The 16,955-nt window shown below is 35.4% G+C and overlaps 1 protein-coding gene across 1 annotated transcript in view; it reads left to right on the forward strand.

The window, feature by feature from the left end:
• The window catches only part of LOC144357015 (E3 ubiquitin-protein ligase rnf213-alpha-like), a 65,496-nt gene extending 48,803 nt beyond the window's left edge, over nucleotides 1-16,693 (forward strand). Inside the window, exons 59-71 of the mRNA XM_085502822.1 lie at nucleotides 4,279-4,376; nucleotides 5,203-5,359; nucleotides 7,914-8,088; nucleotides 8,204-8,298; nucleotides 8,484-8,738; nucleotides 8,955-9,096; nucleotides 9,720-9,803; nucleotides 11,521-11,701; nucleotides 11,887-12,166; nucleotides 13,372-13,557; nucleotides 14,225-14,314; nucleotides 14,915-15,099; nucleotides 15,530-16,693. Coding sequence (XP_085358948.1) covers nucleotides 4,279-4,376; nucleotides 5,203-5,359; nucleotides 7,914-8,088; nucleotides 8,204-8,298; nucleotides 8,484-8,738; nucleotides 8,955-9,096; nucleotides 9,720-9,803; nucleotides 11,521-11,701; nucleotides 11,887-12,166; nucleotides 13,372-13,557; nucleotides 14,225-14,314; nucleotides 14,915-15,099; nucleotides 15,530-15,686 — 2,085 coding nt within the window. The 3' untranslated portion in view covers nucleotides 15,687-16,693. The remainder of the gene's footprint in view (nucleotides 1-4,278; nucleotides 4,377-5,202; nucleotides 5,360-7,913; nucleotides 8,089-8,203; nucleotides 8,299-8,483; nucleotides 8,739-8,954; nucleotides 9,097-9,719; nucleotides 9,804-11,520; nucleotides 11,702-11,886; nucleotides 12,167-13,371; nucleotides 13,558-14,224; nucleotides 14,315-14,914; nucleotides 15,100-15,529) is intronic.
• The last annotated feature ends 262 nt before the right edge of the window (nucleotides 16,694-16,955 follow it).

Below are 16,955 nucleotides of genomic sequence, written 5' to 3' on the forward strand. Positions count from 1 at the left end.
CAGATATCAGTGAAACTTGGCAGGTTGATGAACATGTCCCCTCCGAGTATGGACGTAATTTTTTTTCCAGATCTGAAAATCCCAAGTGGGTCTTTTTCACGATTTTATCAAAAATTGCCTCTCCCGGCAACATTGACAAAACGTCTGCGCATGCTCAGAATAAATTAATTACTGTAAAATACTTTATTTTTGCTTGCAACATTTTTTTGCTATTTTCGCTGAAGGAATGTTTCAGTTAAAATAAAATCCAGCGAATATACCCTTTTCTTATATTTTACAGTCAACTTGTCAAAAATCAATGAAAATAAATTCAATACAAAACACCCAGAAAAAGTCTTTTCAGCGAATGATAATTCCAGCTGAAATAAAATATTTTACAGTAGATTAGATCTGTGAGTAAGGCTGCTGTTATTACGGCACGTGATTTCTCCATTGCGTGCAATTTATTATAGTACTGTTTATACATGTATTCTGTTTGGCTCAGTGGTCTCATTCACTCGTTACTAGAAGAACTAGTAACTTTATTTGATTTCAAGAACTTCAAGAAGGCGGCATAAGAGACGTGTTTGCAAAGGTAAGTTTTCCAGTTTATTGGGGTACGATTGGTGTACATTTTGTGACGTACGGACGTGAATATTATGATGATTGCCAGCTTTATATTCTTGTGAAAAACCAAAAAAAGCAAACAATTGTCTCTAATCTACGAAACTAGTTTGTGAATTGTATACCCTGTCAAATTATTGTACACAAACGATTAATTCACGAGGACATAGTTTTCAAGTACCGGTAAATCGTTTTCCGGTCTTTTGCTTGTGTAGCGATTTCCGAAATATTCACAACTCGGGGGGGGGGGGGAATTTCCCTGTGTCGATCAATTTATTCATTATATAATAGCAGGTTGCCTATGATTATATTCGTATTTTTTATGTTGTGAGCATTGAACTGTTAGTTGCAATGAAGATTTTGGCGATCTTGTGCTATTCAACATGGCGGATGTACAGTGACAACACGTGTATGGACGGTCGGTCGAGCAGTCTGCAACGGACCACAGTCTGTGAACGGACCGTGAAATCGCCCGTTTTTTCGGCAGTTTTTTTTTTTAATGTTTTGGATATTTCATTCACTCCTGATGCCTAAAAGAGTCTAATTTATATTTTACCGTAGTCATTGACACCTATTCAAGAGTATCATGTTTATTGTGAATAGCATGAATGGGTAAGCTTCGTTTCGACAATGGGCTGTTATTTCTGTGAACAATGTTAAATTATTCTTTGAACGCTCAGTTTATTTTTTTGAAAACAACTAATTTTTCGATTTAAAAAAAATCATGCCGTTTTCCCCGTCAAAATCAAAGCATAAAGATCTTGCTAAACATCGGTGAATCCCCTGTTGCGTTCACCACGAGGTCACTGAGCCGTCATTAACATATTTAAATGACCACGTGAACTGAAATAACATGGCGGATATCGCATCGCATCGCATTTACATTCGACCGAAATCATTCGTTTACGATGAAACTAAGTTGAATATTACTTCCAAATCATAAAAATTCAACGAATTATTTTTTTGTGCGTATTATAATCATTACTGAATAATAATAAACAATTGCAATACTTCGAAAACAAGTAAGTTATTCACTTGCGAAACACAGAATGACCAGATTGTGCTACCGTGATCATTTGCTACCGGTACTAACAACTAAGCAATGTATTCGTGTTTGTATTTATTCGAAACTTCTTTTAGAAAATACTTTACTTTTCGTAAACTTTACTGAATTTTTGGGGGGATTCAATTCCAACATTTCGCGATGCCAAACCAAAGGCCTTTCACTCTTTGAGTGTGACACCTAAACCAGAAGTTTTATGGTGTATAAACTGGCACTAAATGAAAAAGCCGTTGAACCTTATTCAAATTTATAAGTACATGTTATTATGTATTTAATTATGAAAACTGACTAAATTAAATGTGATCTTATTTTTAATTTGAACAGAATTATGATTTATATCGGTAATGACGTTTTCATCCAATATTAATAGTGCAATTGTTAAAATGCCTACCTACACATTTATTGTTTTTGTTTCTGTTGCCCTGAAATAGACATTTGTAAAAAAAAAAAAATTTAAAAATCATGCTTGATTCAAATTAAAAAAAAAAAGATGTAGCCATGTAGCCCCTTCCTGTTATCTGTTTCCAACTTCTTCCAGAGTAAAACTGGTGAAGCCATGTAATTGCCATACAATCATAAACTGTGGGAAAACTTATATGTTATTGAAAATCTTTATTTTGTTGTCTGTGAATTAATATAATATTTGAAATGGTGTAATGGTGCAAAATATTCTCAAGCAATTGGTTTTCTGGTGGCACTACACTGTGCATTTATGCATGATCTCAGCTTACTAAGTGATGATGGTGGTTGAAATGGAAAACTGAATACAAAAATCCAGTAACATCTCAAACGAATTTCCGTCTGCTGTGAATGCATGTTTCGTTACATCAAATAAATAACCCAATTTTATTGAATGTATCCAAAAACATGGTACCAATGATCTGAAATTTCAGGAGTGCTCGCTGAAGGTTTATCAATCTTGCTTATTGTCTTGTTCTTTACCAATCCTGCATTTCAGTTACTAGAATTTATACTAAAAAAAAATAGTTTCTGTTTTTCTTCTAATAATTCGGCCACTCTCAAAAACAAATATTTTTCCATGGTCGAAATGCAAGAAGAATACAAAACTACTGTGATTGCATAGCGATACCTGTAGGGCCATTGTCAATTAGTTCGCCTGATCAACACAGCGTTATACATAGGGCTGATATTGAATCACGGAGAGTAAAATCTTGTGATACTAATCTCTAGAACCGCTCAGATTGGTACATACCGGTATGTCTTATGAACCCACATGTGTATATCTTTAACAATACTCATTTTAAACTTTTTTTTTTTACAGTGGTGCTGTGAACTGCTTCAATTTTGCAAGGCAATTTTTTCTGGGTTCCTACAACATGGAGTGTCAGGGACTTTATTGAAATTTCATAGAATCCTGAATATATCTAGAAGTGAAAATTAAATGGTTTACAGTATTTTATACCCATTAATAATGATGAAATGCAATAATATCACTGCACTAAAAAGACTTCAAACAATTATTGTTACTTCTCCATTGAAGGTTATGAGCAGACCAACCTTTACTGGCTTCCTTAATTATTACATGTACTTGCTCTGAAAACATAGCTTTTACAATTGTTTAAATTAACAGATGTTGTTCTATGTACAATGAATACATTTTAAATAATAAACCTTACTGTATTAATAAAAAATTGTATTTGACAACATGAGAATGATTCTGATGCCCAGTGGTGATGTTGAAACAAACCCAGGTCCTGGTAATATACTAAGACCTGATTAACAAAGAAGTCATGTACATCAAGGTTCACTCAGATTTATGAATGCAGTTTCTTGAGCAAGTATACATGTATGACAAATAGTTTTGTTGCACTTGTGTACTCTGAGATTCTGAACATGGGTCAGTGGAAGTTTTTAGTTGTCAGTACAAAACTAGATTATGGGAAATCACTTTATGATGAGTTGTACCCACATAGAGTACATATTCATTCACCTGTTTGCAGATGTTCCTTGTACTACTTTATAATCAAATAACGGGGACTGTGACATTTCATGTCTTGTTGAAATTTTATTTCTGCAATGTAATTATAATATTGTTATAAACTATGACTATACTGCAGTAGTTTGGAAAATAAGATACTCTTCATTTTCCCAAAATAAGTCTGTTCAATATACCTTGGCAGATCATTTCAAGGTTCCCATGCATTCTTTAAAAGTTTTAAAATATCTTATTAGCTCCTACGTTTCTGTCTGTCAGTGTAAGCAAAATTTCAGAATGGATTTTGATCAAATTTGCTATATATTGGTACTGAGCATCTGCTGACTGATGAGCCTAACCTCTAATGGCCTTGCTCTTCAACACCAACTGAATTTTCATTTCCTAGATATTTTGTTTTTAAAAAACAACAATGATTGCATATTTTTCCTACAAGAGCTTTGCCATGATTAACTTGTATTTTATCTTTTTGTAAATTTACATTTTTAAAGTCTTAAATCATTCAGGAATATATATTTTTTTATTTTTTTTTATTCAAAAAATTAGAAAATGTGGAACTCTACATTCACATGTACCTGAATGTGTTTGCATTTGTATTTTAAATCATTGGGCCATCAGTGCATGACATCACTTTGCTCTCATTATAATCCTGTTACAGTGTGGTAACCCAGCAAGTGTAAGCCGATGCAAAGACTGCAACGTTCCTATTGGTGGACAAAGTTCCAAACTTGAACGAGGAAACAGACTAGCCAGACAGTAAGATTTTATTTTGTTATGGTCACTAAATATATTTCATGACAAGTATTCTAGTTTGCAATAGCTTCAAAGAGCCCCAGATAATATCTAAGCATCGTCCAATCAAATACACCGCAAGATAAATGTTGTTTTGCACATTACAACATATATAAATAGATGTGAGTACATGGTATATACCTGGGCTAATGATGATTTTATTACTTGGCACTGACATCGGAACTGAGTGCAACAACAGGCCTATTGCTGCTTTTCTGTCCTCTGATTGGTCTTACTACATTGACCACACTACATGCATACTCAGTTCAAAACATAAACAGTGCTCAAACCAGGCTCATGGTGATAACAGTACATTATTGTACCAAAAAGCCTTTAACTATGACAAAGCATGACACAAAATTTTGACAATTTATCTAATTTACTAGCTTTCTCATGTATGTGCAACTGGTTTTTAACATGATATGTTCCAAAACTTGCTGCTACCCATATGTAAACATTCATTCATACATGAGTCTCTCCAAAACACATGCAGCTTTTAAAACAATATCATTTTAAATATTGTGCCAAAAACGTGCTTCACACATTTGATTTAGCCATAGATCCTAGTGTCTATGATTTAGTGTATACTTATTCTGCAAACATTGTTGACAATATTTTATTTTCATAATTGTTGTATATCGCGACTACAAAATGTATATGCGTCATGTGTCTATCATTTTAACCAATCAGAATCGTGCATTCAAGATCATTTCATTATGGTGTAATATTAGTTGCTCCCTGTCGTGTGGTACTGCAGAAACAAAGTAACACTTCATCCTAATATTTTCAGGCAAGATGCTACACAAACTGGTCATATTCTTGGTGCACCAGAAGGAAGACACAATGAAATGCCCATACCTGAAAGGCAAATGCCACCTGTAGCTACTGCTATTGTCAGACTTCTTATGCACGCATCTATGTTGGCAGGAGCCACCAAGTCACCAAAGGTAAGTGTAAATCTATGTTGGCAGGAGATACCTAGTCATCAAGAGTAAGTGTACATCTATGTTGGCAGGAGATACCAAGTCACCAAGAGTAAGGGTACATCTATGTTGGCAGGAGATACCAAGTCACCAAGGGTAAGTGTACATCTATGTTGGCAGGAGCTACCAAGTCACAAAGGGTAAGTGGACATCTATGTTGGCAGGAGCCACCAAGTCACCACGGATAAATGTACATCTATGTTGGCAGGAGCCACCAAGTCACCAAGGGTAAGTGTACATCTATGTTGGCAGGAGCTACCAAGTCATCAAGGGTAAGTATACATCTATGTTGGCAGGAGCTACCAAGTCACAAAGGGTAAGTGTACATCTATGTTGGCAGGAGCTACCAAGTCACCAAGGGTAAGTGTACATCTATGTTGTCAGGAGCTACCAAGTCATCAAGGGTAAGTGGACATCTATGTTGGCAGGAGATACCAAGTCACCAAGGGTAAGTGTACATCTATGTTGGCAGGAGCTACCAAGTCACCAAGGGTAAGTGTACATCTATGTTGGCAGGAGCTACCAAGTCACCAAGGGTAAGTGTACATCTATGTTGGCAGGAGATACCAAGTCACCAAGGGTAAGTGGACATCTATGTTGGCAGGAGATACCAAGTCACCAAGAGTAAGGGTACATCTATGTTGGCAGGAGCTACCAAGTCACAAAGGGTAAGTGTACATCTATGTTGGCAGGAGCTACCAAGTCACAAAGGGTAAGTATACATCTATGTTGGCAGGAGCTACCAAGTCACAAAGGGTAAGTGTACATCTATGTTGTCAGGAGCTACCAAGTCACCAAGGGTAAGTGTACATCTATGTTGTCAGGAGCTACCAAGTCATCAAGGGTAAGTGGACATCTATGTTGGCAGGAGATACCAAGTCACCAAGGGTAAGTGTACATCTATGTTGGCAGGAGCTACCAAGTCACCAAGGGTAAGTGTACATCTATGTTGGCAGGAGCTACCAAGTCACCAAGGGTAAGTGTACATCTATGTTGGCAGGAGATACCAAGTCACCAAGGGTAAGTGTACATCTATGTTGGCAGGAGCTACCAAGTCACCAAGGGTAAGTGTACATCTATGTTGGCAGGAGATACCTAGTCATCAAGGGTAAGTGTACATCTATGTTGGCAGGAGATACCAAGTCACCAAGGGTAAGTGTACATCTATGTTGGCAGGAGATACCAAGTCACCAAGGGTAAGTGTACATCTATGTTGGCAGGAGATACCAAGTCACCAAGGGTAAGTGTACATCTATGTTGGCAGGAGATACCAAGTCACCAAGGGTAAGTGTACATCTATGTTGGCAGGAGATACCAAGTCACCAAGGGTAAGTGTACATCTATGTTGGCAGGAGATACCAAGTCACCAAGGGTAAGTGTACATCTATGTTGGCAGGAGATACCAAGTCACCAAGGGTAAGTGTACATCTATGTTGGCAGGAGATACCAAGTCACCAAGGGTAAGTGTACATCTATGTTGGCAGGAGATACCAAGTCACCAAGGGTAAGTGTACATCTATGTTGGCAGGAGCTACCAAGTCACCAAGGGTAAGTGTACATTTATGTTGGCAGGAGATACCAAGGGTAAGTGTACATCTATGTTGGCAGGAGCTACCAAGTCACCAAGGGTAAGTGTACATCTATGTTGGCAGGAGATACCAAGTCACCAAGGGTAAGTGTACATCTATGTTGGCAGGAGCTACCAAGTCACCAAGGGTAAGTGTACATCTATGTTGGCAGGAGCTCCCAAGTCACCAAGGGTAAGTGTACATCTATGTTGGCAGGAGATACCAAGTCACCAAGGGTAAGTGTACATCTATGTTGGCAGGAGATACCAAGTCACCAAGGGTAAGTGTACATCTATGTTGGCAGGAGATACCAAGTCACCAAGGGTATGTGTACATCTATGTTGGCAGGAGCTACCAAGTCACCAAGGGTAAGTGTACATCTATGTTGGCAGGAAGTACCAAGTCACCAAGGGTAAGTGTACATCTATGTTGGCAGTTGCTACCAAGTCATTAAGGATAAGTGTACATCTATGTTGGCAGGAGCCACCTAGTCATCAAGTGTAAGTGTACATCTATGTTGTTTGGAGCTACTAAGTCATAAAGGGTAAGTGTACATCTAAGTTGGCAGGGGCTACCAAATCATCAAGGGTAAGTGTACATCTAAGTTGGCAGGAGCTACCAAGTCATTAAGGGTAAGTGTACATCTATGTTGGCAGGAGATACCAAGTCACCAAGGGTAAGTGTACATCTATGTTGGCAGGAGCTACCAAGTCACCAAGGGTAAGTGTACATCTATGTTGACAGGAGCTACCAAGTCACCAAGGGTAAGGGTACATCTATGTTGGCATGAGCTACCAAGACATCAGGATTAAGGGTACATCTATGTTGAGAGAAGCTACCGAGTCACCAATCTCATATGTTTCTGGAACTGGTGCATTATTTGCTGGGTATTGCACTGATCTAATCACAAATCTAATCTGCTGTTAATTGTAGTTCATCTTATTTTACAGGATGTTTCAGCTGCAATTCACCCTGCTATCAATCCTAATGGAGTCAACCTGTTTCTATGGCAACATCTTCAGTGTGATCTTCATCTGCTGTCTAGATCTAGTGGTAAAAGTGTTGATGATGCAGCTTTGACAGTACATATGGTGCTCCATAGAATACTGAAAGAAAAACCACTAGGTAACATTATGGAATGTTTTAGATTACAAATTGTGTTTGTTTTTCTTAATTTGTATTGTGAATTTAAATTCTAGTCATGTACTTAATATATCGTATTCCAATCCTGTTGTGTCAGGTGGTCAACATTTTGACAGAAATCTGAAGTCAAAGAAGAGCAGAGCTAACTGGGAAGACATATTCACACGTTCCTATATCAGTCCAGTTGTTGAAGTGAGTTTTGTTTTTTTGTTCTGTGGGCAACTCTCATTATTTCACAAACTGGATATCAATTCAAAATATAAATAAGAATAAAAAAAAGAGAACTGTGAGATATTTATCACGATTATTTACCATATTTGCTCTGTTAAAAGTGCCCCTCAAATAGTCTTCTAAAAAACAATATTTCTTTTTCTTAGAATCTAGCTCGAAAATTACAGGCAGCCAATCATAAAGTGCAGAATGACAAACGGCTCGGTAACAATCCATTATTGAGACTTTTATACGAGGTAGATCCACCTTCTGAAAAGTTGACAATTGAGTCCTTATACAATGTACCTACTGTGTGGAGATACAGATCTAGAGTTACAATTGAACATCTTACACATGCTTTACAAGAGAACACCGCTGGACGCAAGAAACAGTTCCCAATTCTTCAAGAATTCCTCGATAAGGCAAGTTGTAGAATTATAAATTGTTTTTTTCTCTCTTGTGTTTCAATTACCATACATGGCATGAATGTGCTTAAACCTCCTAAAGTGAGCTGCATTTTCATAGATATTATGTGATGAAATAATAATAATGTTATCAGTCAGGTACATCAACACAATTATGCTTTCTCTCAAATCCTAAGATTTTTATCAACTTTTATAAATGTCATCTTATTTCAGGAATATAAATTACGTGCATTAAAGTACTTACCTGATATTGTGCATTTACAACAACTATTAATAGATGAATATCATAGAAATATTGATATTCATGAAGCAACTAACTTAAAGATTGGTAGATTCCTGAATAAGTTGCCAAGAGGTAGGTAATACATGGGAAATCCTTGTAAAGTATTATATTTTTAATTGTGTAACTGAGAAATTTATTTTTTTATTATTTATTTTGTATAGTTATATTTCAACTCAAATAAATTCTCATTATACAAATATAAACGGATGACAGATGGTAGTATTACACAAAGAATATAAAGGAAATAAGCGTTGAAAAATACATGTGCTTTGCTGAAAAGTACAAAATCAGGAAGTGAGAATACAGTATTACAGTAATCAGGAAGTGTGAACACAGTATTACAGTAACCAGGAAGTGTGAACTCAGTATTACAGTAATCAGGAAGTGTGAACACAGTATTAAAGTAATTAGGAAGTGTGAACACAGTATTACAGTAATCAGGAAGTGTGAACTCAGTATTACAGTAATCAGGAAGTGTGAACACACAATTACAGTAATCAGAAAGTGTGAACACACTATTACAGTAATCAGAAAGTGTGAACACATTATTAATCTGGAAGTGAGAACATGGTATATAGTGAAAAAATAGTAATCAGAAAGAGAGAAAATTGTGTTAATTCAGAAAGTGAGATCTGTGTTACAGTAATCAAGAGGTCTGATGAACCACAAACTCATACTTCCACATGTTGTTTTAGGTCATGTTCGTGACAAATACACAAGACTTATCAAGAGTTTCAGTCTAGCTTGGAATCTTGTCAGGAATGAAATAGCTAACTATGGTGAGTTTCAGTCGTTTGTTCTCATTAAAATACTATGTGAACCAAGAATTATCTGTACCGAAATTTAAGTTTCAAACTAAGATTTTTTAATTGTATAACATCTACTTTGCTGTAGCCAATGGAATTTCACTTATGGTAGTAAAAATGAATTACAAATTCATTTGTGATTCCAATATTCTGTAAGGTTATTAAGTACCTATAGCAACACACATCATATATGTATATGGTGTAGGTGTATATGGTGTAGGTGAATATGGTGTAGGTGAATGTGGTGTAGGTGAATATGGTGTAGGTGAATATGGTGTAGGCGAATATTGTGTAGGCGAATATGGTGTAGGTGTAGGTGTATGTGGTGTTGGTGAATATGGTGTAGGTGTAGATGGTGTAGGTGAATATGGTGTAGGTGAATATGGTGTAGGTGTATGTGGTGTAGGTGAATATGGTGTAGGTGAATATGGTGTAGGCGTATATGGTGTAGGCGTATATGGTGTAGGTGAATGTGGTGTAGGTGAATGTGGTGTAGGCGTATATGGTGTAGGCGTATATGGTGTAGGTGAATATGGTGTAGGTGAATATGGTGTAGGTGAATATGGTGTAGGTATATATGGTGTAGGTGTAGATGGTGTAGGTGAATATGGTGTAGGTGAATATGGTGTAGGTGAATATGGTGTAGGTGAATATGGTGTAGGCGTATATGGTGTAGGTGAATATGGTGTAGGTGTATATGGTGTAGGTGAATATGGTGTAGGTGAATATGGTGTAGGTGAATATGGTGTAGGTGAATATGGTGTAGGTGAATATGGTGTAGGCGTATATGGTGTAGGTATATATGGTGTAGGTGAATATGGTGTAGGCGTATATGGTGTAGGTGAATATGGTGTAGGTATATATGGTGTAGGTATATATGGTGTAGGTGAATATGGATGGTGTAGGTGAATATGATAGTGCATATGCCCTAGCAATGTTTGTCCAAGGAATTACCTGATAGTCAATTTTGAAAACTATTGAAAAAAATCTTTAATTGACACTTCACATCACACAACTGACCTGTGAATTGCAAAGGACATTCCTAATACTGCAGGCTGAAAGACGGCATTTTGCTAAAATGCATTCCTTTAGACAGGTGTGACAAGGTGTAATTAAAACACTGAAGCATAGAAAAAAAAAAGATGCAGGTTTTCTGTAAATTGTCACAAAAAACAATACTTCAGAATGAGTGTGGAGCCAGAAATTTCACAAAGCGTTAAACCACCTTTAAACTTTTTTGACAAACAAAATTGGCCATTGGAAAAATTGATACCCATATGCAGTAACTGTATTTTTTCTATATTTCAGCTTTCAGAAAATGAATAGGTTGTTATGTAGCTTTTAGAGAATGTCTGAATCACAGATGAATTTATAATTTGTTTTTTACTTGGTTGCTACTTTGATGAAGTGTGATCATGTTGATCCTTTGAATGCCATTGACAACCTTTGTCACCATCTACAAAATGATTTTGTTCAGTCTACCTGTTTCTGTCCAAATGAAATGTTGATAAAAATTGGCAAACCTTCTAACAAAAAACTCAAAGCAATATCTGAACCAGATGAAATTTAAAGTTTTGAGTGGGAAATATATCTGGCACCCAAAGGATTAAAGCACCAGTGCATTGCCATCATGCTAGATGAAGATGATTTATTTAGCAGTTTTACTCACATTATAATTATTGTTTTCAAGGTGGTCTGCATGTTAGTAAAGAACTATGCAGTCAACCATTTCATGAGAATAGTAGTATAGCTATGATGTTACCAACCAGGAAAGCTGATGGAGTCTGTTCTACTGCATTGGTAGATTTCCTGATTATTACGCAGAATGAATTTATTGACCAGTATGTCAGAATACGCAAAGTGGATAGTAGGCAAGTAGTGTAATCATTCATGTATATCACTTTATAGAGAGTCAATTGGTGCATTTTTTCTTAGTTCCTGTTAGAAAAAGAAATTCATGGATTATTTCATATGTCTAACATCTTTTGTCTTGTCTGTTTCATCATGAACAAATGAAAATAACCAGTCCTGTAAATGTTTCATTTTATAAATCTAGTGATGATGAGATTCTGCCATGTGACTTGACGCCAGCACATCTCATTGCTTATGATCCAGAGAAAGATCTCCTTCCTATAGTGCTGTCCCATTGTAGTTATTCACTTCAAGTTGGACATGGCACGCTGGTGGAATATAATCTAAGTGGTCTGGAAAGGCAGCTGGAAGAGAGATTCATTCATGGGAAAGCCAAGATAAAGAGAAAGATAGAACAGCTTGTGTTCCGTCAGGATTCTAGAGATGCTGCAGTATTTGAATCACTGCGTAATAGGATACAACAAGTATGTACTGTAAAAGGATTAATTATTCACTAGGTTTTAATTTTGATTATTTTGCTGACTGGAAAATGCGCTAAATTAAAACCCAGTGAATATGTCAAATTGAGCATAGAACACATTATCTAAATGACAAAACCGTGAATTTAAAACCCACTGAATATGCCTGAAATGGTAAACCAGTGAAAATTAGTCATTTTACAGTAATCAAAATTCAATTAAATATTTCTAATACCTCAAAGTGTTTACCTAATACATTCAAAGTGTGCATAGACCCTTCAAACCTGATATGAAGGTGAATGCCAACGTTAAGTGTTGTCACCTTTCACAGAATATCTTTTTTATTATTTCAAATAATGTTTTGCAAACAGTCAATGGGAAATTATGTACAATTTGGCCAAATTAACAAATAAATTAAAAGTAAAATTTAAAAAATGTGAAAATTGTTTCACTAAATTTTGACCTGGAAAAATTGTTTATGATTAGAAATAATTAAATTGTAACTTACTGCATTATGATACATTACCAGTACTGTGTATGTTGTTTACTTCCTGTCTGAACATGGTCCAAAAACAGTTACTTATGGATTGACCACTGTGTGTCCATCCGTGTGTGCATGCGTCTGTGCATGTGTGCGCCCGGACCTATATCTTAGAAATGCATGCATGCATACATACATCATGCATAATATTATACTTATGCAATTCAATATGTTTCGCAATCTGATCAAGATGGTTGAATGGTGGCAATTTTGTGCTGAAAACCACCAAAATCAAGCAAGATGTTTTGACTGATAATGTTCATTATACATCATGTCATAGATATATATTATTTGATGATCTGAATCAAAATGACCGAATGGTGGCCATTTTTGTGCTAAAAACTCATCAAGTATTGCTGGCATTCTGGAACCAGATCTCATTCGTTTATGGGTTTTATGGGTTCCTGATGCACATCGTTTTGTTTTACAGAGAGGATTCAAAATGGCTGACTGGTACCCATTTTATTTTAATTAAATGCTGTTCCAGAAAAATATCTCTCAATATGGAGAAGTACTCATTTGACGATCAAATATAAGATGATTGAATGTCAATCATTTTAATGTTAAAAAATCATTGTAATCAAGCATCAGTTTCTGAATCCATATCTCTGACATGTTATATGTTCAAACTAGATTACTATAAACAATGTACCATTCATTGTAATTACAGGAATCCTTGTCTAAAGCCATTCAGCACCAGATAGTTTCAGAAATGAAATCCTTGACTGATGTATGTGACTCTTTGGCATGCCTGGACATTGCTATTGGATTCTTAGCATCATCAGGTGGAAAAGCTGATATGTACATCATCAAATACTTGGTAGATACGTTGAAGATGGACAAAGAGAATATGAAGGTAGGCATGGAAATCTGTGTAATGATAGTACTTTATGTTTATCTGCAGACATGCCTGAGATTTGGTCGTAATCTGAACATATTACACAAGTTGTTTATTCTTTCCTCTAAATAATGTGTAACCTGATGTATGGGTTAATGCGTTCTGCCCAGCATCAGGGAACTTATAGGTTCAACTCCCATGATCAGCTGTACACTCAGCAGTGGGAATAAAGAGTAAATACTTGCCGGGATCATGGCATTTAGGGCTAGAAATGTGTCCTCCAGTTGGAGGGGGATGTAAAGCTGTTGGTCCTGTGTGCTGTTCCTGTTAGCGTCCTTGTCAAAATGAGTAGTGCATTACCACGGAATACTATCATCCAGATATGTAACCAGGTTTACCTGTTGATAAAATTATATAAAAACACATTTTTGTTAAAACCTTTTTTTTCATCAGCAAGGATTTGTTTTTCCGCCAACCTAGCATACATATATGTCCAAATAACTAGAATTACTGTCAGCCATATCAATAAAATAAACAACTTTTTCTTACCATCAATGAATTCTCTGAAAGCTGTTGATAATATGTGGAGTGAAATGAGTATGGCTGTCAGGGTGGTAAAACTAGCATCAGTGTATAATGTGACTTACAAATAAATATTAAAAATATCAATTTTTTCATCTCACAGGTGAGGCACCCCTGTCAGCTGAAGCATATATTGTCACTATGGCAATTATTGGCTGTAGAAAAAGCAAGGAGATTGACGCTCAATTCCCAGGTAAGTCAATTCATTCGTTGAATTCATGTGAGGCTCTTTTGTTGTAGGATTCTGCATGCATTTATAAGATTGGAAAAAAGAAATTAATACAAATATCAATTTTATACGTTGCACTCCCTTATTAATTTTCTGTGATGTAGATGGGTGTACGAACATCATTAAAAGTGTGGGTATTGTTTTGATCTATGCTTCTCCATAAAAATATTCATTTTTCTACTAGATATAATTACTATTATACTCTTAATGACTAAACAATCAAAAACAATTGTCTATTTAAATTATTTTGCTTCCTGCTTACAGGGAATAAAAGTATGAGTGGGTAATACGCATCTTCAATCCAAATAATCTAAATCTAAATAAATAAATGAAAGCTTTATCTGTGATTTTCGACAACAGCTAGAAAATCTATATTGATGGAAAACAATCTGACGATGGAAGTTGTAGGTCCACCAAGTGTCTACCAAATCAGTTATAATCGGTCTAACTAAAGAGAATGTAAAATACCGTGAAACTGACTTCACCACTTCTCTCTTCTTCCTACGTGTCCACAATATCAGCCTTTTACCACTTCACTCATTGAATGCACCTTATTTACTGTAGGACCCATTCGACATACAAGATTTTAGGGACCAACTGAATTTACTACAAATACAGAAATTACAACAAGGCCTACGACATATCCATGTTGATGCACTGGTTAATGAATTACATGATTATATCGTTATTGGTTTGGAGAAACAGAAACACTTGATGCAAGATGAACAACAAGATGTTGACAACTGGAAGTAAGTAACATTATTATACAAATGTGTTGGATAATTATTATTTTTTTTTAATATTTTTTTTTCCCGAAAAGGATATATAAGTATCTAAATATTTATAGACACAGTATCATCCATGTCACCAGATATGTCACTATGTAGTTTAATACATGTCAAGTAAACTCAGTTATATAACCCTTTTTGAGGATTCTTCAGAATTTGGAATTACGTATTAGAAACACAACAAACAGGTGTAGGGTTTACAATGTAAACCCACAGTTTGGACCATAATCGAGTAATTTCCACAAGAACGCTGACCTGCCATCATGACGAGTTATGCTGTACTGTCACCAAATGATGATAATTCAGAAATGTTCAGGACTACATAATTTTAACTACAATCCTCAATAAACTTAATTCTGTTTTAACATTGCCCCCTCGTATTTGTTTGCAGGTTGTCTGAAATTCTACCAGTTTACATTGAGAATAAGGATGGTGACCAAATCACTGGCTTTGTTGAACATTTCCCGGAAGACATCCTTGTCAAACATATCATGAGTACATGGGAAGAAGTCATCAAATACCAATATAAAGATGCTAGTAGACGTTAACAAAATCAGTCTTATTACAAGACAAGTTATTAGATTTTTTTACCAAAAGATGTTTATTTATCTCAACATCAAATACTCATTTTCTCTGTTCTATTGAGCTATTGCTTCATTATATAGAAATAGTTTTATGCTGACCAGATATTGATTTTGATTTTATCTTCATGTTAATTTCTAGAATGAACAAGTTTCGCACTATTTATTCCATTCTTTTATACCCAGATTGCATGTCTTTGTTGGTATGGCATTATACTATAATGGTGGTGTGACATTCTGAATATGTAGTATATATATCGAGAGTTTGAACTTTGGAGTTTAGAGGACACCCATTTATATGCCAAATTTGATAGCCATGTCTAATTAGCATAAATTAGCATAATTATTCATAAGCGTGAAAACACGATTTTTCTGTTGTTTGACACTTGGATTTGGTCATGTGATAAAAAGGTAGAGCTGGTTGATAACTTGTGGGCGTCATGAGCTATATTTGCCTTGGATTAGTAGATAACACACACTCATGACGTCACTTGTATAAATCATCTCTATGAAAAAATGAGGTAATAACCACATGGAGACAGATGCCTGCTGGATTTGTAGTATTTACTGCTTTGGTGCAATTGTTTGTTCCCCTACATAACATATGTATCAGAATGGGGGGGGGGGGTCATTTAAATAATTTATTCTGATATATAAAACTTAATTGACTACTTAACATTTTGTTTAATTATTTGTTAATTATTTGTTTATTTACAAGCTGTTCATTTTTTGTGTAATTTATGAAAGATGCAATTATCTATAATGATAATAGTTATAATTTTCTGCACAAATACAAAACAGATATACCCAAGAAATTGATTGTATGATCATTGTACTGATGTTCATATCATAATCTCAACATGTATGGTATGCTGTTGGTAGGGTTTTCATGATAGAATAATTTGCATAATATTTACATATTAATCTAACTATCTTAAATGAAAATGATAAATAAAGTTTTTACCTCAAGTGAAGTCAATATTCACCTTTGTCAAATATATCATTTTAAGGTATAGATAAAGCATGCATGTATCTATGACATTCCTTGGCCTATTACATTCAAATATTAAACACTTACTGTATTATATATCTTACTTATGCACATCTATTTGTTTTATGATCTGATTCAAGATGGCCCAAATGGAGCCATTATAATGTTACGAATTCATCAAAATCAAGTATTTGTGTCATTCCAGATATTGTTCGTGTATGGATGGACTTCATAAATACATTGGA

This window comes from Saccoglossus kowalevskii, chromosome 8 (genome assembly GCF_978046115.1).
Source record: "Saccoglossus kowalevskii chromosome 8, keSacKowa6.1, whole genome shotgun sequence".
In the NCBI taxonomy this organism is placed as follows: Eukaryota; Metazoa; Hemichordata; class Enteropneusta; family Harrimaniidae; genus Saccoglossus; species Saccoglossus kowalevskii.